The sequence below is a fragment of the Nymphaea colorata genome, chromosome 5, assembly GCF_008831285.2.
Source record: "Nymphaea colorata isolate Beijing-Zhang1983 chromosome 5, ASM883128v2, whole genome shotgun sequence".
In the NCBI taxonomy this organism is placed as follows: domain Eukaryota; kingdom Viridiplantae; phylum Streptophyta; class Magnoliopsida; order Nymphaeales; family Nymphaeaceae; genus Nymphaea; species Nymphaea colorata.
In genome coordinates, this window is record NC_045142.1 from 24626227 (window position 1) to 24648853 (window position 22627).

At 39.1% G+C, this 22627-nt stretch overlaps 3 protein-coding genes across 3 annotated transcripts; 2 read left to right on the plus strand and 1 right to left on the minus strand.

The window, feature by feature from the left end:
• The first annotated feature begins 810 nt into the window (after positions 1-810).
• Positions 811-3348, plus strand: LOC116254409 (expansin-A8-like). The gene is made up of 3 exons (XM_031629790.2): positions 811-1073; positions 1546-1858; positions 2597-3348. Exons 1-3 carry the CDS (start codon positions 920-922, stop codon positions 2898-2900), a joined length of 771 nt encoding a protein of 256 aa, XP_031485650.1. The 5' UTR covers positions 811-919; the 3' UTR covers positions 2901-3348.
• Positions 3349-7813: 4465 nt separating this feature from the next.
• On the minus strand, positions 7814-12984 carry LOC116253866 (transcription factor RF2b-like). The gene is made up of 4 exons (XM_031628835.2): positions 12359-12984; positions 10479-10611; positions 9764-9848; positions 7814-8706 (listed from the first exon to the last, which is right to left on the minus strand). The coding sequence occupies exons 1-4, from the start codon at positions 12871-12873 to the stop codon at positions 8360-8362; spliced, it is 1080 nt and encodes a 359-aa protein (XP_031484695.1). The 5' UTR covers positions 12874-12984; the 3' UTR covers positions 7814-8359.
• A 5447-nt stretch (positions 12985-18431) lies between these two features.
• Positions 18432-19652, plus strand: LOC116254603 (RING-H2 finger protein ATL74-like). Its single transcript, XM_031630088.2, has one exon. The coding sequence runs from the start codon at positions 18933-18935 to the stop codon at positions 19467-19469; it is 537 nt and encodes a 178-aa protein (XP_031485948.1). The 5' UTR covers positions 18432-18932; the 3' UTR covers positions 19470-19652.
• The last annotated feature ends 2975 nt before the right edge of the window (positions 19653-22627 follow it).

The following is a 22627-nucleotide window of genomic DNA, read 5'->3' on the forward strand; positions in this document are numbered from 1 at the left end:
TTTAGTTTTTTTTACTAAGGAAAACCATATGCGAACCAACGGCGTAATACCCCGAGGCTAGTGCCCCTACTCGGAAGCGTATCTTTACTTTGGCTTGTGCAAAGGGTCAACACCCACATCAATCAAATAGACACTAGCCTTACACCAGCTGCACTAAACCCCTCGAGCTACGAAAATCGCATTCTTACGATCAAAATCTCAAAAACAACGCTTCGAAATTCAACTTCCAGCCACCCAATCACACGAATACTTACATCGATCGCCATCCGGACATCATTAATTGATCATTAGCATCAATTGATCATTAGCATTAATGCGGCTCATATCGCCACGTGGACGACAAACTAAGCATCTGTTTGGTGAATTAGATTAAGCCCTAATAAAACAAAGACAGGGAAGTGAAAGCAAAGAACAGTCCCAGCCTCTATGTGTATGTGTGTGTGGTGCAGGCACTATGCATAGCAGTCTTGGAAGATGGTCCCTTTGGAGTATCTCTAGTGACGTTTGTCAAGATTTTGATGTTGGGGGCAGGGGGCCCACCCGTGGCTCAAGGGCTCTTGTAAGCTCAAAGGAGATGCATGTGCTGTGGGACCCATGTGGTGAGTAGCCCCCAAACATTTGCATGTGCACCTCCATTTGTTATATTAACTACAAGGGATGTGTGTGTTTTTGAAAAGGCTTGGCAGGCAAAAGAAAAAAAAAAATTGAGTCCCTTCCTTGTCCTCTTTATGCCAAAGAACATCAACTCATCTCCTCTTCAACTACCTCCTCTTCTTTTTCCCTTTTCTCTCTATATATAGACCCTCTTCTCCCCTTCATCCCCACGACTCCTCTCCTTCTATATCTCTCTCTTCTGTTTCTTTTTTTTCCTCCAGAGTTGTTCATCTCCTTCCCTCTCTAGATCTGTCTCACACTGCAAATGGCAGCTCTTGGGTTCAGCTCCTGTAATTCAGCCTTGTTCTTGTTTGCATTGAGCTTGGTTGCCTTCTTGCCCACCAGCTGCCATGGTGACTATGGATGGCAGGGCGGCCACGCCACTTTCTACGGCGGCGGCGATGCTTCCGGGACAATGGGTAAGTCTATATGTTTTTGGCAGATGTCTGTTGCAATCCCCTACTCAAGTAAAGTGTGCCAATAGAGATAGATGCACTTTGTGTATTTAACTCTTGACCTTCTTTTCGGGTGAGCAAGAGGTTCATCCCACTGCCCGAAATGAGGCCCAAAGGCCCCTTCGGGGTCTTGAGTTGCGTCGGTCTCAGCGATAGCGACAGTGCACCCTTTAACTTGAATGTCGTGTCCTACCACCATAAGACATAGGAACATAACGCACACGAGAATTGAACTACAGACCTTCCTTTATATTTTTGACGCTGTTTTAAGTCTAGGCTCCTAGTTAGCCTGACTATATTATTCCAATAGAGAAGAGTCCAAGTTTTGAACTCTTGACTTCTTTCAACTTGGCAATTCTGGAGTCTGAATTTTTTTCATGAACTGAAGATTGTGGAATTTTGGTTTTGATCAATGGGAGGTTTCTTGTGGTTGCAGGTGGAGCATGTGGGTATGGCAATTTGTACAGCCAGGGGTATGGCACACTCACTGCTGCACTTAGCACTGCGCTGTTCAATGATGGGCTGAGCTGTGGCTCGTGCTACGAGATGAAGTGTAACGATGACCCGAGATGGTGCCTGCCGGGCTCGATCACGGTCACTGCGACCAACTTCTGCCCGCCGAACTTCGGCTTGTCGAACAACAATGGAGGGTGGTGCAACCCACCATTGCAGCACTTTGACTTGGCTGAGCCTGCTTTCCTGCAGATTGCCCAGTACAGGGCTGGAATTGTGCCAGTAGCGTTCAGAAGGTGAGAATTGCTACTGGCCTCATAAATCATGCACCTTCTTCTTCATCTTCATCTTTATGATCCAACTCCTTGAGTCCTTTTCTTCTACTTTTGAAGGAAATTTTTTTGAAAAGTGACCTAAAGGTTTGACGTTAACAAAAGAAAGTGCCCAGGTATTTAATATTGTGGAAAACTGACCTAACACTAAGCCTGTTTTGGTAAAAGTTATTTAAGTTTGTGTTGCAGATTACCATTTTGCCCAAGCTTTCACCTTTGCAGAAAGCTTAATTTTCCTAACAGAAGAAAAAGATTTTGAGGCCACACCAGTAAAATTACATATCATGTTAACCCAACTGGGTGAACAACTGCCCAGTTTACATCAGTAACAGTTTGTTCACTTTTTCAACAGCCATTCTCCTTTTTCTTCAAGTCTTTCCACCTTCATGTGAACTTTTTTTCTCTTTTAACTAGAAGACTCCATGGGAAATATCTAAACCATCTTAATCAACATTTTTCTGCCCAATAAACCTTACTTAATGAACATTTTAGAGAAAGAAAGAACATAAATTTTAGTGAAACAACAAAGTTTCGTAATTTTTCATTCAACCACATATTCAGTTTATATATCTTAGTTCAGATGCAAACCATTCAATTTTAAGCATGTTCTTTTGTGATACACTCATAACATCTGCACGAAATATCTGATTAAGCCAAGGAGAAGAAAAACAGAGAGACTTATTGTGTCTGTGTTTTGAACAGGGTGCCATGTGTGAAGAAAGGAGGAATAAGGTTCACCGTTAATGGCCACTCCTACTTCAACCTGGTTCTCATCACCAATGTTGGTGGCGCAGGGGATGTCCACTCAGTGTCGATCAAGGGCTCAAGAACTGGGTGGCAGCCCATGTCAAGGAACTGGGGACAGAACTGGCAGAGCAACTCCTACCTCAATGGCCAGTCCCTCTCCTTCCAAGTCACAACCAGTGAAGGCAGGACAGTCACCAGCTACAATGTTGCACCATCCAATTGGCAATTTGGCCAGACCTTTGAGGGAAGCCAATTCTAGAGAGAGGGAGGCCAATTCTAGAGAGAGAAAGCAAGAGAACCTTAATTGAACCCTAATTTTACTTTTTCACTCACTTGGGTCAATGGTTGTAGGCACTTTGGGGGCTATGAATGCTGAGGTGCTTCCAAGCACCCGCTTAGCCTTAGTATAACTATATATGAGCATATATATATGTTATATGTATTTACATAAAAGGCATGCATATGTGTATATGATTTTTCATTTTTTTTTTTATCTTGGTAAGATTGATTGTCCTTGATGTGGTGAGAGAAAAGAGAAGTGTTGGGAAGTTTGTAATGGCTAGTAAGCTTGTTAATGGGGACCTTCTTTTATGAAAGGGACCTATTAATTGGTACCTTCTTTTTATGTAAGGCACCTTATGCCATATTGATGTACAATTGTTTCATGCAATGTGAAAGATGCTTGCTACTATGCAAGGCTATTGTTACTGTTGTGCTGTTTTGGCATTTTCACTAGAGTAGGTCTACCGACCAAGCACTAATGAATGCCAGTTACTTGATTGACATCAAATGTGACTTGATTATTAGGAGGGACTACAGTTTGTCTGCAATTGCAGAATGGGGCTCCATGTTTCTGCTGTTCCGAGTCCGGGCGTCGCTCTTTTGTGCTGACAACTGTCAAATAAGGACCTATCTCTACCATTCCGCGTAATTCTAATTAAAGCATCAATCAAGTTGAATGAAGTGAAAGGGACAGATCTCCTTTTTTCTTCACAAAAGTGAAACTTCTCATGGTGAGAGAAGACACTGTTAAAAGTATTAACAGTTTCACATGCTCTTGAATGGTGTGGTTTAACGCAGGGCCTTTGTTTGGCAGTCATTGGCAAAAGTGAGGTGAATTCAGAAGAATAAAACTTTGAATGGAAAACCCCTTAAATGAAAACTTCCTTGACCATAACACTTAAGAGAAAGAGGATACCAACAAACTTGTGGGGACAGAAGGAGATCAGAAGAAGTAGAAACTTTGATATCCAGGAGTAAAAGCTGAGAGAAAATGGACAACAGGTTCACTGCTCTAAGATGAAGAGTGAGAGGAAAAGGTTAAGAAATCGACTGGTCTATAATCAGAGAAGAGGACAGTAGGTGAATTTTACTGGATGGGACCTGACATCCACAATAGCGTATCTTGGCCATGCTTACTGCAAGAGAGAAGCCATTATTGGTTACAGTAACTGACCATTTCCGACAAAGCCTGTGATTCGAAAATAATGCGATAGTAAGTTAAATTTGGTAGATTCGCTACTAGGCCATTGGTATGCCATTAATTGTTCTAGACAAAATGAAGATGCTTTGGAACAGATGCATCGAACAAATACAGAAAAAGTGCCCACTTGATTGAGCAATACATCTCAAATCGGCCACCTTTATACTTCTCAATTCTCATTAGATTTAGAAGGGCCTTTCCCTCCCGTTCCATCTTGGCATCAGAGGATGAAGCCACTGGACTTGAACAAGGATATTCTGTGAGAAACTTGCCTACCAATTAAGCAGATTATTCAAATACGATGACTCTCAAGAATGCTAATTTCATGCACCACATACAGAATTTCTTTGGATTGAAGGGCGACAAGAATTTTCTGAATGTGAAATAGCGGCAAAGTGATTCTTCTTATTTCTCATTAACTACTAATGAGCATAATTCATTGCTTGGTCAAAGGATGAAGTACATCAACTGTGAGGAACTGTTTGGCATGTCTCATTTGCCATAACACCCTTTGAATGTGCCTCCCTAAGCTTATCAGTACACCGTGCTTTGGTTCGCGAGCAGTGACGGCCATGAGATTCATACTGTGAATGCTATTCTAACTGCAACAACTTCCTGTGTGTACCAGCCACTTCGGATCTCATTTCTTTGTCATGAGGAGCAGAATTAGACATTCCCTAACAATCTCGTCTCCTCCCTCTTTCTTCTTTTTGGAAGATTGACCGAGTTCTCATCCCGGTCTGTCTGTTGCAGGTAGAAGGTTATTTTTGCTTTCTTCCTGCCCCAATTCGTATTTTTCATATATAAATGTCTCGTAAACGATAGAACAAAACCCATTTTGCACTATATTTTTGATTTCTTGGTTTGGACAGAAGAAGTAATGCGACTCAATTATCAAATCGATCACTTTTTGTTTGGAAGTAGCTCGTGAGAGCACTTTTTATTAGGCCACGAACTATATCAGAATAAAAAAACCCGTAAGTGATTTAATTTTTTCCATTGAACAGCAGCAGGGAACAAAGATCTTGAGAGCCGGCCGGCCTCCTTGGATTCCCTGTAAAACATAATTATTTCCAAAATTTTGTATAAAATTTGGCATGGGTCCCTCGATGTTTTCTTACAAATAAAAAGGCCCTTCTTCGATTGTGAAAGAAAGCCTAGTGGTGGATTCATGTAACTCCATGTTCAGAGATTTAGAAAATAACCCAGATAAAAATCTCTGTATGTCTCTCTCCCTCTCTCTTTCTCTCTTTCTCCCCCTCTCTCTATATAGTAAAAAAGAAGATGGGGAGAAAGTCCGTATTCCTTTCTCAAAGTAGTTTTTGACTATTAACCTGACCTATTGACAGCCCAAATCAATCAGACAAATAACACTAGGACTCATTGAACTGTTTGCTTTTCTCTTATTATCTTGATTCTTTGACCAGAATTCCCTGAACTGCACGCTATTCATCTGACTCACATTAATAGTAGGTTACCAAATGCCTTCTATGGCCCGATGCATATCTATGATTCAGAAGACATAGTGAATGAAGAAAAGTTCATGTGCATGCACTACCCTGATAATAAATATCAGTCACTTTCTGCTAACTGCAAAAGAAAATATTAGGCCATGTTTAATTCTGTGGATTTGAACTCAGCGAGGATCACAGATCCATGGATCTGTTTAAACAGTTGATTCATTGCAGCAAGGATTCAGATTGAACGGAGAAATAGGGAGATAAATATTCATGTTTGTGTTGGATGTTTTAGGAGAGAAAGGAAGGAAAAACTGCAGCTTACCTAATGGGTAAATACATCGAAGGTTATCAAGGAATTGATAGAATGTAATTGGTGGGACAATGAATACATGAAAAGGTTTTGAATTGTCTACTTGGTGGACAAGATGTGTATCTGTAATATTTAGTTGCCATCGAAAACGGACAAAGCATGTCGTTTTTTCACCGAAAGGAACAGGAGGAACAGATAAAAACATTTCCTAAGCAGGCAAACCCTGTCATCTTCTAAAAACTCAGTGGTTCCCTCTTCATAAAGGAACTAACTAGTTCTGTAGATGGTAAAACTAAAATTACTGAGTTCTTTTTCCCAAAATGATTCCACACAGTCGTTTTCCTTGACAAGACTACCAATTTTCTTTCTCAACCTGACAAATTATTGAAGTACTAGCTTGCAATACATTGGTATTTCCAAAGTACAATAAAATTTTCAAGAGATTCTTTATATCCCAAAATAGCAGAAGAAATTAGTTCGCTCATAAATTTTTTTTGAAGCATTACCCAAAACGGCGAATCCGATCACGGGCACCCTCTTCAAGCGACCTTTGAGGGGTCCCTCACTGCAACTCATTCATGTGCAGAAACTGACACACAAGGACTATAACTGAGTAGCTTTTCTCACAGATAGGGATGTAAACTGTTCAGGTTCAGATAATTAATCGGAATTGATGAGAGATCCGATTCAGCTGAAAAGGAGCCAAAAATATCAGAACCACAACCCTGGTTGCATCTCACTCATATCTGAGGTTGTACAATGCTTTTCAAAACAATTGCTTTTACCCTTTCCAATCGTTCTTGATGTAGATGAAGGCCAGTAAGAAAGTTGTTTCTTAAGAGAAAGCCAGTAAGAAATTGCTGTGGATGAACGCATTGGCAGGGAATTCCGACAATTGTATGGGCAGAGATGGAATTCTGGGTCGGTCTTCATATGGACTGTCTATTTGGAGACTGAACTTCAGAAGATAAAAAAAACAATCCTAAGGTTCTGCAGTGCCTTTCCATATCAACATAGTAACTTGCTCCACTCTTCTAAAATTGGCAGCTTGAAAAGATGGTCCTCCACTTGCAGATACTCATTCGCTTGTAGAAAGTGTTCTGGCATTTCCACCGTTAAAGAAACTTACAAGAAGTTGGGGCACAGTGTAATTCTTCACCAGCAGAAAGTCTGTCGGCTTGTCCAACTTGCATGAATGAACGGGCATACAAAACACCGCTACGGGCGAGACCCGGTACATGAGGAGCTTCCTCGAGCACCTGAGTCCTGTATGACAGTACCCCACTGGCGCAGATGAGGTCTCAAAGCCCGTATGTTAGGCCACTGTCTTAAGTTGAAGAAGGTCGAAAGTTCACCAATTTGGTTGTACCTTAGGTGTGATCTGGTCTACATATGTCTAAACCCAACTTGCCAATAAAAAGAACAACTTAAGGAAATGGGGAAAAAAGGCTACTTCTTAAAATTTGGGAGGGTGAACGCTCCAAGGGCTCGATCTGCAGATTGAAATAACATAAATGCAAGGAGGGTAAGAAAGATTACTGAGCTGAACATCTGTAGAGAAAAAGTTTTTTTCGAGGAATTCGCTTGACAGATCTATCGCTTTCGTTACCGAGTAATTCAGCTAGTTTTGCAAGAGAAGTGCCACATATGAAGACCACCTAAGCTTGAAAGTGCAGTATTTAATAAAGTGCATGAATGTGTTTACCACGACTATCAATTCAGTAAACTCACTTTATCGCAGTACATGGTTCAGCTTGGGTGGAGAGAGAGAGAGAGAGAGAGAGAGAAAGAAGGTTTAACAACACTAGTGACCCAAGCTATGCTGTTTTCTTGTTCAATTGGCTTTTGCAGGAAACCCTGTCATGCAAGACTCACACCCAGCTCAAGATCTTGCAGATGATGCATAGGTACAAACAGAATAAGCTCTGATGAATCCATAAATAAGAAACCTTGATGGTTACATTAAGAGTTCACACAAAATCCAAATACATGCATTATGAATCCAAAGCAACTCATTGAAAACAAAGAGGAAAAAAAATCCTGAACAAAGAGCAACTTCCACTATGACACCCCAAAGCCCGACTTCTCAGAACCCTCCATTAGACATGAAATCTGTCCCATACAAGGACAACAAATTGCTCCATCCTTCTTTAAATATTCACACAGCATAAGAAAATTGAAAACAAAAAAGCGGTTCCGAATAAAAATAATCCGCTATAGTTCAGTTCCCCATAGTTTCAGTTGTCAGATGAATTGATACAATAAACAGACAAGAGAACAGAATACATTAGCACAATCTAGGGCAGATACAGCCCCCCACTCAATGAGAATGGTAGAAGAAAAGGCTATGGTCTATGGGGATGAACGACAAATAAAAAAATCAAACTAAGCTTATGAGATGAAAAGATTACGGGCATAAGGATATGCACAAGAGAACAATCTGTAGCAGATTTTGAGGAACCAACTCAAAAAGTAGTACTGCTTTCACTTGCTGAGATTGAAGATCCTTCTGATTTAACATGCGGACCCCTATTAATATCAAGACCCTGCATGCGGCTAAGGGATTCCGGATGCATGTTCTCAGAAAGCACATGAGAATGTGCAAGCATTTGATTATTCATGGCAAACTGAGGTGGATGAAACTGTGGGGGTAGCATGTTAGGATGAACAGTTTGATGTCTGCCAGGCAAAAACGGTTGATTCATAGCCATGTGGTGTCCACCAACATTAAATGAATCAGCAGAATTTGGCAACATTTCGCCTGTGGCAATCTTGAGTCTTTGTACTTCCTCCCTAAGGGCTTCATTAAGAGCTGCACATGTAGATGGATATTCAAACATAATCAAAGGAATAGACAATGAACACATGGTGCCTTGACATGCAGAACCGATAGAAGATGCCCAAAGAATGTTTTGCACAAATATGAGGTCTAAAGCAGAGATACATAATCTTTACAATCTGGCATATGAAACAAACATAATCTGCCTACATATATATAAAGCATCTTTCCTATCTCCTAGTCCAGATGCATTATTCAAATAATCTTATGAAACAACATAACCAACATGGAAAAAATTGTTCCCTTGGCTTTGCAGATAGGAGATGCATCTCCCGACACTAAACTGTCTTTCAATTTTGAAATCAAAACCAAGTTGCTTGATATTCCTGCTAGTTTCTGAATGTCAATAGATTGGGAGACCTTGTCAAGCTTTGGGGTGTCATCCTGAACAAAATGATCAGGTGCAGTCAGCCGCACCTGACTCTTGTTGACTTGTGCTGGGTACGAATCTGGCCCGAGTTGTGTCGACATAGGTGTGGCAGTCATTTTGCAGCATCTGTGTGACTTAGATCGTGACACATTGAAGCATGTCAATGTTCTATCAATTGGGTAGGTTTGGTAAGACCAATCAATTACAATGCACTAAAAGCAATTAAACACGCAAATCAATTTAATGGAAAGTACCCTTTATTCCACCCAACCCTTACCTATATCGACACATAAACTGAAAGACAAAACAAAGTTAGAAGTTCGTATCCCTTCAATCTTAATGTAAACAAATACCATTTCAGACAAACATTTGCCACAGCAGAAATGTTTCTTGCAAGTCTTCTGGGAACTCAAATGTCTAAATAAAATCATAACAGAGAAAACAGTTGACCTCTTAGATTAAACAGAAGAAAGAAGTATATATATATATATATATATATATATATATATATATATATATATATATATAGTGAAAATAAATAAAAAGCAACTTTCTTTTGTTCAGTCAATGCACTATGAGGCTTTTCTGGAATAAGAACATGAAAGCAAAAGCTATGGCAGTGTACCCTGGAGAACATCTAAAAAGGAAAATCAAACATACCATCACGTAACTGAGCTTGCTGTTCCATTGCTTGCAACCGAAGCTTCAGTTCTGCATTCTCACTTGTTAATCCGGTTGTATCTCGCTGTAACAAATCAAAAAAATTTAAGGATGGATCATACTCTTCAGAATATTTTAGGACCAACACAGAACAACTGAGTAACTAGATCTCTAGGTTAATGATCTTTATTGTTCTAATATCAGTACAACGACTGCATAGTTTGATGAGATGAAGTTCTTTCGATGGGAGAAAAAAGGACCTTGCTTGACTTTGAAAACAAGGGACCCACAATGAAATGTTATCTCAGGGAGATATATACAAACAGTTAAACATACAGGAAGTTGTCCAGCTTGAAGACCAATTGCAATTATATCATTATGCTGTTAAGACAGTATAGGGCCATAGGCAACTCGGGCACCTCATACATCACCCACGTTCCAAGACCTTTTCTTCTTCAAAAGCGATTACTTTTGGTGTATTGTCTTATTTGCTTTTGATTTATTCATGCACCCATCTAAGCTTTCCTTTGAGACTAAAGGGAAGTAACTTCTAAAATATCAGCAGCCTTAATGCAAACTGGGAAAAAATTTCTGCCGAAACAAAACTCTTTCAGAGAACAGGAATGAAAGGTTTATTTTTTAAAGAATTTAAATTTAACAGTGCAAGCATACTGCATGTTTTGATCATAAAAAGATAACCACGAGTGTAGTCAACCTGAATTAAGGTGAGCTGTGCTGAAAGAGTAGTGGCCTCCGTTTGAAGAGTTTGAACCCTGCGCTCAAGTTCCAATATGTATCGAGCCTTTCTTTCTTTCGATCGAGCAGCAGACTGACGATTAGCAAGAATCCTAGAATAACCAGAAATAAATAAAAAATAAATAAATTCTCCCCAGAAATTCTGGTTACACCATTCTTGCTTCTTTAGAAAATCAGCCAATGATGTGGTGCATATAGCATGTTTATGAGCAGACAGGTCAAGATGAAATTGCTTCTCTAATGCCTATCTCTTTTCTAGACAGGCAAGTTTATCTAGTATCCTGCAAAAAGAGGCTAGTTGCAAAGAGAGGTAAATTTTTGCTTTTCCAAAGACAACAGTATGTGGAATTCTCGACAAACCAAACAAAAACAATTTGTGGAAAATAAGAAATCAGCACTCCATAAACTCAAAAACTAAAACCAGGATACCTACTGTGAATTGCCAGTATGCAGCCCATTGCAGCCATGCGTCACCTTTTCTTGCTACAGAACTCCTAGAAGAACCTACATGGGTCTGCATCTTGCATTACCACTTTCCAATGCATTCCTCATGCTCCGAAACAATTCTCTTTTTCCCTTTCCATCATCAAGTCATTCCGAAAAACATCACCATCAACATTTCCCTGCCAGTGGAGCAAGGTTTTAGGTTCCCATCTGCTCCCTGCTGGTGATCAGCATGGATAGTGCCACGTCATGACCATTCCCAATGTTCAAATCTGTAAACTACTCTGGTTCTCCTCCCAGTTTTCCTACACCTGATGTGTCTATGTTCTTCTGATTGGGATAGTTCTCATTAAGATCAATAGCCACAAGCAAAAACATGTGAAATTTGTTGACCATCAAAGAATCTTGTGCTGGCCCAGTAAATATCAGACATCCTAGCATTTATGATAAGTATCAACGTTGGTTGATCTCAGCTGTCAATACCATAGGTTGAAGGGTCCTACAACTTATCGGATAAGACTTGATCCGTAATCTCACTTTTTTCCGTTTACTCCTTTGGTATGACTCGATTGTTGAACTGTTTCTCACCCCAAGTGTGTCTGAGAAGAACACATTTTTGAGAAAATTTCTGCCGTGTTCCAAAAGCCATCATCCTTTCAAATGATAATATCAGCTAGCAACTTGAGGATATCAAGCAACGCAGAAGATTTTTCTAGAAATGACTTACTGACCTTTTTGCACACCCCAGAGCAGATGAAACCAAAGTAACTGTGACATTATCAATTTTTAGATAACAGCAATAGCAGCTCAAGCATTATAAAATACCACCACCAACTTAATTACGTTAACAGAACCACTTGATCGTCACCACCATCAACAAACATCATTGTAGTTAGTATATATATATTTTTTTACATGTATCACGAATAGCTAGAAAGCAACTGCAGGTCTGCTACTTGGAACTACTATCTCCATCGTTATTACCCAAACACATCGTTTTGATCAATGATGGAGCACCAACCAACGACGGCAATCAACAAAATCAAAATCCACGATCTACATCAGACGAGCACCCACAAGCAATCTCTATCAGGAGAAATGCCCATCTACTCTTCCAGAATCGGGGAAATTTTTATAATCACTTCCCAATACCCAAGAAGGAACCAATCGATCCGCAAAACAAGAAAAAGGCGAGAAGAGAAAGAGAACATTTTAATCCATATTCCCATAAACATACCCTTCGATCGTATGCCGGCAAGAAAAAAGCGCCCAAAAGAAACGAAGCAAAAGAATCAAGCAAATTAGAAGAACTCCATCGATCACACGACTTAAAACCAAAAAAACCAAGCTCCATACATCAAAATGGAAATGCCGAAATCCATGCAACGAACGAACCTCTTGGCCCTCTTCGGATCGACCGCGGCGAGCTCGGCGAGCTTCTCAGCAGACATAGCCTTCTTCACCTCCGCCGCGTCTCCAAACAGGCCGTCCATTCTCAAGCAAGACGACCCATCAACCGAATTGCTGTGCCGATGCCTGGCGTTCCTCGCAGGCCCCGCCATCGCCGCCGACCCGGTGGCGCCACCATCCTGACCAGCACCCACATTGGGATAATCCTTTGACGAGATCTCCACCGCCTTCTTCCCATCCCCAGACTTTGAATCGTTGCTAGTGGTGGACGACCCGAGCTTCTCGATGTCCATGAAGGTGCAGAACAGATTGTCGCCTTCTTCTTCCTCCTCCTCCACCACATCCTCATCTCTCTCCCCACCACCATCGTCAGAGCCACGCATTCCGACGACGTTCGCATCGGAGGGAGCGCCGGAAAAAGCGGCCTCCGGGCCGAATCCGGCCAGGTCACTGGGGAAGAGGCGCAGGGAGGCCTCGGACTGGGATCTTCTGTGCATCATCGTGTCTGCATTGGAGGGGAGGCGACGATGGTGGCCTCAGATTTATTTTACTCGTAAGAGGAGGGAAAATGCAGGGCCAGGCGACGCTGCAGGATCTCAGTGCATGACGAAAGGATGGCCTCCTCCTCCCATTTCACCTTTTTTTTTCATTTTTTGATTTTTTTTATTGAGACAAAAATGGGAATGTAGGTTATTTTAGTTAATATGGTTATGAGTACTTCCTAAATTGTGCATTCTTAATATCTAATTTTTTCTAATTAATCCATAAAATGAACGGGGCAAACACACACACAAATATATATATATATATATATATATATATATATATATATATATATATATATATATATATATATATATATATATATATATATAATGGCTGATACTCAATAATATTGAGGGGATGGACGTTATTTTTATTGTTGTTTTTGTAAAAAATAAATCTTTTTTTTAGTCATCCAGTATATACTTTTTTGTATAAAGATTTGAAATTAAATGCAATATACATACCAGGAATTATATTCTGCTAGGTAAGTAATTATTGCAATATATATATATATATATATATATATATATATATATATATATATATATATATATATATTTATTGATATAGCATGTAATTATGAAAAGCAAATGTGATTATAAGATCGACTTACGGAGATTTTAATTGAAAAACAAGATTTCCCATTTTCCGACTGCAATAGAATATGAAGATATTCATTTCCAGCAAGCCAAGAGTTGACATCGATCGGAAGTCCGATATGAGTTCGAATATGTTTAACTGAATGCCGTAAAGAAATCCAGATCCGATTACTAATCAGATTCAGATTTGGTAAGTAGTTTAATAACCAAATTAAAATGGGTCGATGATGCAATTGGGATTCAATAAATTGGATCCAACTAATCTAAATCTGAGTCCGGATTCAAATGAGATGCTCAATGTTGGGTGCAGTCATTTTTCCGGCGACCGGTGGTAGGAGCATCTTGAATGTTCTATTGCCATAAATCTAAAGTTGGATCTTCTCCGGCTTGGCTACCATACAATAAGCAGCTTAAATGCATTGCACATGATCTTGCATTTATTGGTTTCAGATATGGCCTTTATGTCAGCTTTAGCATCGACATCGTAAAAAACCGGTTCCTAAAAACCCGACATCGTAAAAACCGGTTCCTAAACCAATGCCCGAGGGCGAGGGTGTTCGGTGCGTCAGCTCGAGCCAATCCGTAGGCAGTTGGTCGCTAGTTCGAGTGGCATAGGATCAATGCCTTTGCTCGAATAGAACATGACCAATATACTAATATGATAGGAGCCCACACAGGCAAGCACAACCTGGGGCAAGAAGCCTTCGCTCTCAATTGGGTGGTGGTAGGGGTGAACAACGAGTCAAGCAACTCGAGCTTGACTCGTTAAAGCTCGGCTCGTGAACGAGTTCGAGTCAAGTCATCTGCTTAACGAGTCGAGCTCGAGTTCATGAGTCGACTCGTTCAAATAATCGAATTGAGTTCGAGCTCAACACGTAACTGCCGAGTCGAGCTCGAGCCTTACTCGAGTTTGTCGAGCCTTAGTCGAGTTGAGCCCGAGCTCAATACATAACGATGAATATCAATTCTATTCAAACGAATTCTGTCAAGCCTTAATCGAGTCGACCTCGAGCTCAACACGTAATGATGAATATCAATTCTATTCAAACGAGTTTGTCGAGCCTGAATCAAGCTCGAGGTTGATCTCAACATATAACTGTCGAGTCATGCTCGAGCTGCTTCCGTCGAGCTATTTTCGAGCTTAAGCTGAGTCAAGTTCAAGGTTCATTAGTAGAACCAAACTCAAGCTTACTGAACTCGGGTTTGGCTCGGCTCGTATTCACCCCTAAGTGGTCGGATACTCCTCTCACTCCTTTGAACCCAATTGATGATTCTAAAAATGGCCGAACATATTAAGACATGTAAAAAGATGTATAATATTATGCCAAAATATTAAAAAAAACTTAAAATATTTAAAAATTATTTGAAAGCCGATACTTTATGCCCTTGAATTGGCCACTGAATCGAATCGGTTTGCTACATATTCAAATCAAATCGGCCGATTCTGACAACAATATTGTTTTTCATACACCACATTGGCTCATGGTTTCTATGTTTATCTTAGGAGAAATAGTCACCATCTAAGCAAGTTGAGGAAGCCCAGGGCCCAGAGTGTGGATATGTTTAGGTGGTTGGGTGGGGCTTTAAATGGCTGAAAGGCAAGAGGGAGAGCATAGGGCATAGAGGATTCATTACTTTGGGTTGGGTTCGGATTTCGAGAACCACCATCTTATAGAAAAATGCAACTCGATGATTGGGTCCCACCGAGCCTTCGGTGGGCCTCGTCGGCACATGATTGTATTGCTATTGGACGGGCCGAGAGCTAGCAGGTACGATGTTGTAAAAATCGGTTTTTGAATCGAGTCTATGAGGTAGCCATTCGATTCGTGCGAACCATGTGAATCAACAAAAATAAATGAAAAATAAGAAAATTCTTCAAATATTTAAAGGTAAACTTGCCTCCAGTTCGATACTAATAGGTCGATTCATGTAAATTATGATGTAGGTGACTTGTTTTATGGCATTTCACCTATGACGGTAAAATATCATAACAAGTAACTTAGTTTGAAACAGGAGAAAAGTGAATGTAGAGAAAAAAAAGGAAAGACTTATTCGGCTATGAACAATCGAACATATATAGCATGATCCCCTTTGTAGATTCTTATGATTTACCATTTAACTTCATTCATGAGAACCTTATCTGGCAACGCGGCTTTGCCGAAGGTGGAAATGTTCACTTGCTGCTTAGCCATGAAAGGCAAGATGACATTTGTTTATGCTCTCCATTTTCCTTGAAACAAACTTCAAGACAAGAAAGAAACAACAAAGATTAAAAAGAAAGGAAATCATAATCCTGTTAAGATGAAAAGAAAATAAAGAACGTAATCCTGTTCTGAAACTTATTTTAATCGTCGTCTTTTCACCCTCTCTTACGTGCTCCTTTGCCTCGACCCCTTCCATTATCACTAAGATCTTGATATTTTAGGAGCTTTTTGGCAACAAGAACGTTTTGTTACTGCTCAATGAATCTGTCCTAAAAGATGAGGTAAATTTATAGTTAAAAATTGTTTTAATGGCAATAACATAACTAGTTTGGCTGACAGTGGATAAAAAATTGATTTCGTCTCTATGCCCAAACGAGTAAAAATGTTGTACTAGTTGACAGTACATTGGATCCACATTAGGCAGCAATGCGACTTGAGCGCAAAAGGTAAGAAGGGGAGACTTTGGCTCTCATTTTGAATAGAAAGATGAAATATTCCATTGGATCACCCAAATAGCATGTACAAAATAGATTACTCCATAAACATCAGATTTTCATGTCTGAAAAAACATTCAAAAGTTTGTTTTTTAGTGAATGAAAGTTGCCATAAGATTAGATTAAAAATATATTTCTAGTTACTAAAAACACCATGAGCTGTGCTGCACTATAAACTATCGCTAATGTTTTCATTGATCAAAGTTTTTAGTCATTCAACAACATCCAACATCCAATAGTTTTGAACTCATCCTTATATATAATGCTCTAACTGCTATATATATATATATATGAAGAGAGAGAGAGAGAGAGAGAGAGATTCATTCTGGTGTTAAGAGATGATTATATGTATGATTCCTTTATCTATCCTTTCTCCCCATATTGGAGAAAGACATTATCCTAGCAAGATTGAGGATCCAAACTGATGCATGATATGACAGCAGATGTGAATACTCACTTTAATGTGAGCACTTTATGAGTCACCTCCAAACAAATGGAAGCTAATGAGTTTCTCACCAATACCCAAATACAAAAACACTAGTTGTACTAATGTGTTGCAATATACACATATACATATACAATGGTGGCAGATCTAGGAATTCCTAGTTAAGGAATACTTATTTTAAAATTTAAGATGTAAGGGGCTCATATGTGAAATGTTAAAAAAGAATTAAGTGTCAATATGTAAATAAAATAAAGTATTAATATGTAAATAAAACATATACATATATTGGACTTGATTAAGTTTCTTTTCCTTCTTAAGATTTATCAATGTTAGAGAATATATATATATATATGTAGAGAGAGATTGAGGGGACACTCACATACCAAGATCCAAAACTTGAACTCTCTTCTCCATGCCAGCTTCTTCACATGGAAAATTTTAAGAATGGGCCAAGCATTAATGGCCAAGAGATGGCCCCAAACACACCCACATGTCAACACACTACAAACCCAAACACACCAATACAAGCAATCAATGTTGAACTGATTTTTCTCAGTTCCTCCTCCACTTATTCCCCTATTGACATATTCATCCTCTCCTTATTGTGATTCACAATCTCTTATTACTTTATTTTAGTTTTATCTTTTTCTCTCTCTTTTTTTAATTTTATTTAAGAAAATTCACTCTTCGCTTGCTCAATGAGGCCTAACATGCCCGAGAACATTAATCTATCCCCCCTAGTCTTGGTATGCATCTGCTTATAAAGGGGCAAACGCCTTTTTAAATTTGAACCGGAAACTGACCGCCTATCAGCTGCATACGTTCACTCAACTATTTGAGGCTGCTTTATCTATTCTTAACAAATTTCTATTGTTAGGTGTTTATTAAAATATGTTGATGTAATTTCCAGTGAGTATAAGCTGTTTGAAAAAGAGATGAAACCTTTGTCCTTGTTTCTTCTTCGCATTTTGGGTAAACTCATGATATACCCATCAACTAGAATGTCGTGTTATTACTGTCTGTTGTTCAGAAAAATAGCACCTACAAAAAATTGAACTGATAACCAAGCTCTTACCAGCCCAACCAACTATATACCCATCAACTATAATGTCGTGTTATTACAAAAGAATAGCACCTACAAAAAATTGAACTGATAACCGAGCTCTTATCGGCCCGACCAGCTACACTCCACCTCGTAAAAAATGTGTATGTATGACATTTTGTTTAGTGGACAAACACAAATTCAGAAAAACCAAAACTAAGAAAAGAAGAAGAATTTTAAAAGGAAACACTTTGTCTTATTCACATTTTAAAATGTTCAATCCAAATCTTGCACCAAAGTAGAAGTCATCATGAAAGAAGCAAAGGAAAGCATTAAGGCATTATATAATTATATTATTCGATATGGGAGTTGTTGATCAAATCGAAGGCACTTTATAAAAAACTCTTTAATCATGATTAGGTGGGAGCCAACGTTTCCCCCTCACTTGGGGATCAAAGTGAATTTCGCATCAAAACATGCCATCACTCTCTCAAACTTAGAAAAATGAAATGAAATTAATGCATGAATAATTAAAAGAAACCCTAATTTTTTTGCTCCTTTTGATTATTACATATAGTTATATACATCTCTCTAGACCGTCATCCAACACTATTTCAATTTAAATAAAATAATAATAATAATAAAATGGTAGATAACAAGTAATAAGTTAATGAGAAGAAAAGAATACCTAAATTTATTATCATTCCTTTAAATGATTATACGGATCTCATCAGTCACTCCCTGTCATCACCATCGTCACACATGAGCAAGCCCTTGGCTTGGAGTACCTCCTTTCACTATCACTACGTAAATACAGGCTAACCACCACCATCACCTCTCTCTGTCTCTCTCTTTCTTATCAACAGTAGGGCAGCCATGGAAGCTGCTGTTGTACGGAGGCCGGAATCATTGCTGTCGACAAGGCCGCGGGCGGTTTTTTAGGACGGAATTTGGGGAGTATGGTCCCGATCTGCGTTTCTTATCCTGACAGAATGACGCTGGGGGAGATGCCCGTCCGACGCCCCCATCTGGCAGGATCCGGCGAGGAGCTCCGGCTATAAATAGACCGAAGCGGAAGAGGAGGAGGAGGAGGAGGAGGAAGAAGAAGAAGATTCTTTCAGCCGAATCTTGACGATTTTCTCCAATCAGGCCGCTGCCCATTTGTTATCTCGCAAAACGAACGAAGACCCACATCGGGGCATCGCCGAAGGGCCAGACCAGGGTCGGGGATGGGGATCGGACGGCGGCTTCTGCTGGAGCCGGGCCATCTGTCGGAGGGGAGCAGGCAGCCACGGGGCCCGTACACCAGCGATGCTAGCTTCGACACCAACATGGTGATCATCCTCGCGGCGCTCCTCTGCGCCCTCGTCTTCGCCCTCGGGCTCAACTCGATCGTACGGTGCGCTCTCCGGTTCGGCCGCCGCGCGGAAGCCGGCGGCGGTGGGAACGGGAGTCAGGCGACGGGGCTCAAGAAGAAGGCGCTGAGGGCGATTCCGGTGACGGAATACTCCGGCGCCAACATGCCGGCGACGGAGTGCCCCATCTGCCTCGGTGAGTTCGCCGAGGGGGAGAAGGTGCGGGTCCTACCCAAGTGCAACCACGGCTTTCACGTACGGTGCATCGACACGTGGCTCGGTTCCCATTCCTCGTGCCCCACCTGCCGGAGCTCCCTGCTCGCCCTCGCCGCCGGCTCCTCCAGACCCGCCGGGAACCGGCCGGAGCCGCCTGCTCCCGTTGTCGCTACCCCTGGGCCCCCGCCTTCTTAGTTGAACAAACTTCCGAGGCTCCATCTGCAGTCCCACTTCCGGTAGGTTTTCTGTTTTTTCTTTTTCTTATTTTCTTGTTTTTTTTTAATTTAAGATCTTTGTGGTATTTGAGGTGTACAAATATCCGGTCATTGTATAGATGAATGTGTTGTGAATAAGCCTTTGTTCAATTTATTTCTTTTCTTTTTTTTTCATTTACGTTTACTCATCTCTTTGGTCTGTTATATATATATATATATATATATATATATATATATATATATATATATTATGTTGGTTGCACATCTACTTTTCCACCAACCAAATTAAATATTTTCCTTTTCTGTTGGTTTGCATTTCCTGAAACGTCACATGTCTAGTTTTTTTCACCAACAAAAGCAGAAATTTTCTCATTTTTCTTTTCCATTTCTAGAATCTATGACTTATAACTTATGTGGTTATAAAAATATAAACTCATATTGGAATGAGAATAACATTTCCTTCTCTCTCTCTCTCTCTTCCCACATTGTGGTTTTACTTCTCATAATGTTTCAGATGGATGTTTATGGTAGCAGCCTCAGAGTTTTATGTCGACCATTGATAGATTTTTTAATCCATTTCAAAAAAAATTGTTGAATTTTACTACAAAGGGCATGAAATTATAGGGTTATAATATTTTATTTGAATTTTTAAAAAAAATCTAAAACTATACTTGGAATGCAAGACTGAGTTTTTTTTAGGCATTTTATGTAGATGGGTATAATATAGTTGGTCGGCTCAAAAGATGCACATACTATGCGTCTTCAGTTTGATTCCTATGCCGCTACTTTTTTTGTCGATAAATTGGAACTTGAAAAGTGTACCATAAAACCACATTGGTTCCGAAACAAACAGTGGAGATAGATGAAAGGGAGTCGGGAGTCGCTTTTGCCTCTTCCCTAACACCTTACTCCTTTTCTAGTCAAAAGGAGGTGAACCAATGTATTCTTTTGGTTTTATTTCCTAATATAATATTCATTGTAAAGGCAAAGTTTGCCCTAAACTACAAGCAATCAATTTTTATTTTTATTTTTGGCTTGCTTAGAGAAGCTTTTACAGTTATGGCTAAGGGTTTTAGGGGTTATACTTAAGACATTAAGGCAAGTTAGGTCATATATAATTTTTAATACACAAGATGTATTTGTTTATAGTAATTTAGGAAATGTAGGCAGACCCCCAATTTATCTTACCTTTTGTGCAATATGATGGATTTAAAAGTGTAGTTGCATTTTATATATATATATATATATATATATATATATATATATATATATAGAGAGAGAGAGAAAGGGCGGGGGGCTTAGCGCTTCCCCCCACCCCCCTCATATTTCTAAAATCTTTAAAAATTTATATAGAATTCTAAAAACAATTAGTTTAATATATAAAAAAAAATTGAAAATTTTTATTTCGACCTCTGTTAAAATTTCACAGTTTTTACAAACGGAAGATTTTAGCATCAAACTCCCAGCATGGATCTCCAATCCATGCTACAAAAAATGCACACCTTAGATCCGTGGTGGTAATTTCACGCATCCGATATCTTTAGTTAATTAATTATCTCAGATCTTAGATCCAACATAACAGTAAAACCTCTTGGAATCTTTCCTGTCCTTGCTCAGAAAGTTTCTATTATTTTAATCTTGCAATTAAGGATGCGTGTCTTTGAAGAAGGCAAAATCTCTGGTTATTTGTGTCTTATTTATTTAGTGTTGGCAAAGCAAAGTGGCCCCTCCTTTGAATACTTTTACTTTCTTGTGTGGTGCTTTGGACAATTGATCTTAGTACATAAAATCGCATGGGACAAGAAAGATAAGTTGATATACGTTTGATAGCCTCGTGCCAACGGGCCTTAAACAAACAGTGGATTTTAAAAACTGTAGATTTCAGATCCAAGTTAAGTAGCAAAAGCCTGAGATATGAAGTCTCGCGAGTGGTCGGACCTCAAATCCTGGGACCAGATATCCTCCATGATCTCGAATCACCTACCATCTCAGAAATGATCGAATGGGAAGAGACCCACTAAAAAAAAAGCATAAATTATGTCACTGTTTTATATATGCAATTTTGGATTATTCATTTTCTTCATAAATTTAATAGTTCTGTTTCTAATGCGCTCATGCCTTATTGCTGTGGACCAAGAACTCTCATCACATATATTCATCCTTACATCATTATCCTTGCCTTTTGTAGCCCTCCAATTGCTACGTCACATCATAGCATTATTTGCTTTTTAACAACAAATTTTAATTTTTAGTTATCCGACAACACCTAAAAAGCAAGGAAAAAAAAATTACGAGTGAATGACTACTCTAGTAATCTAGCACCAAGACCATCCATCTAAAGCAGATGATGCATGATTAAAAGAAAAACAAGAAAAAAAAAGATGTAAATTAATAATACACAATAAAAATAACTATAATTTTTTTTCTTTGTTTTTCTCTTAAACCGTTCATCATAGATCAAACGGTGTAGATTATATGGTTATGTGACTTTAAAAGACTAGAGTCACTATTCAATTTTCCTATAATATATATATATATAATTTTATCTTCTTACATTAATGCAGAAGTTATTAAAATTTGTATTTTTTGTAGACACATAGATAAAAGCTAATGTGAATGTCTATAATTGCATTCGTGGGCGTGTGAGCTTTGTAGGAAAGCAAGTCTGGGTGTTGTAATCTTAAGGATAGTTTTGTCATTAGAATATTAAAAAATGCATTTCATTTAAATTGGCTTGAATGGCTTGATTTGAATCAAATGTGGCCCGTTCGATGGCAAGATATTTCTTGTAGCCATGTAAATAAAATTCAAATTTTTGAAAAAAAATTTTGCCATCAAACTTGGGATGAAAAAAGTGAACGTTGGGTTGGTTTTTAGAATGTTTTCTAAGAATTTCTTTCCATTTCAAGGGGTGGAAAAAAAAAATTCAGGATGAAAAAAAGTTACCGTTGGATTCTCAAAAAATGCTTTATCCATCTTTTTTTTTTTTTTTTCATTCTTGAGAAATTTATTTCCTAAGCATAAATACAAGTACAAGAAATACAAGGAGGTTCTGGAAATTTGGATTTTGTTTTCATTTCTTCAATTCGTAAAATAAGTTTACGGAAAAATCTTTCAAACTCCATATTTCCAATGCAT

Bases quoted from the DNA above. Each gene is read 5' to 3' on its own strand.
- LOC116254603 (XM_031630088.2), top strand. From the start codon at position 18,933: ATGGGGATCGGACGGCGGCTTCTGCTGGAGCCGGGCCATCTGTCGGAG.
- LOC116254409 (XM_031629790.2), top strand. From the start codon at position 920: ATGGCAGCTCTTGGGTTCAGCTCCTGTAATTCAGCCTTGTTCTTGTTT. The intron at 1,074-1,545 runs GTAAGTCTATAT...TTGTGGTTGCAG, and splicing joins CGATGCTTCCGGGACAATGG to GTGGAGCATGTGGGTATGGC. The intron at 1,859-2,596 runs GTGAGAATTGCT...TGTTTTGAACAG, and splicing joins GTGCCAGTAGCGTTCAGAAG to GGTGCCATGTGTGAAGAAAG.
- LOC116253866 (XM_031628835.2), bottom strand. From the start codon at position 12,873: ATGATGCACAGAAGATCCCAGTCCGAGGCCTCCCTGCGCCTCTTCCCC. The intron at 10,612-12,358 runs GTTCGTTCGTTG...TGGTTATTCTAG, and splicing joins GATCCGAAGAGGGCCAAGAG to GATTCTTGCTAATCGTCAGT. The intron at 8,707-9,763 runs GTATGTTTGATT...CTACATGTGCAG, and splicing joins GCAAGCTCAGTTACGTGATG to CTCTTAATGAAGCCCTTAGG.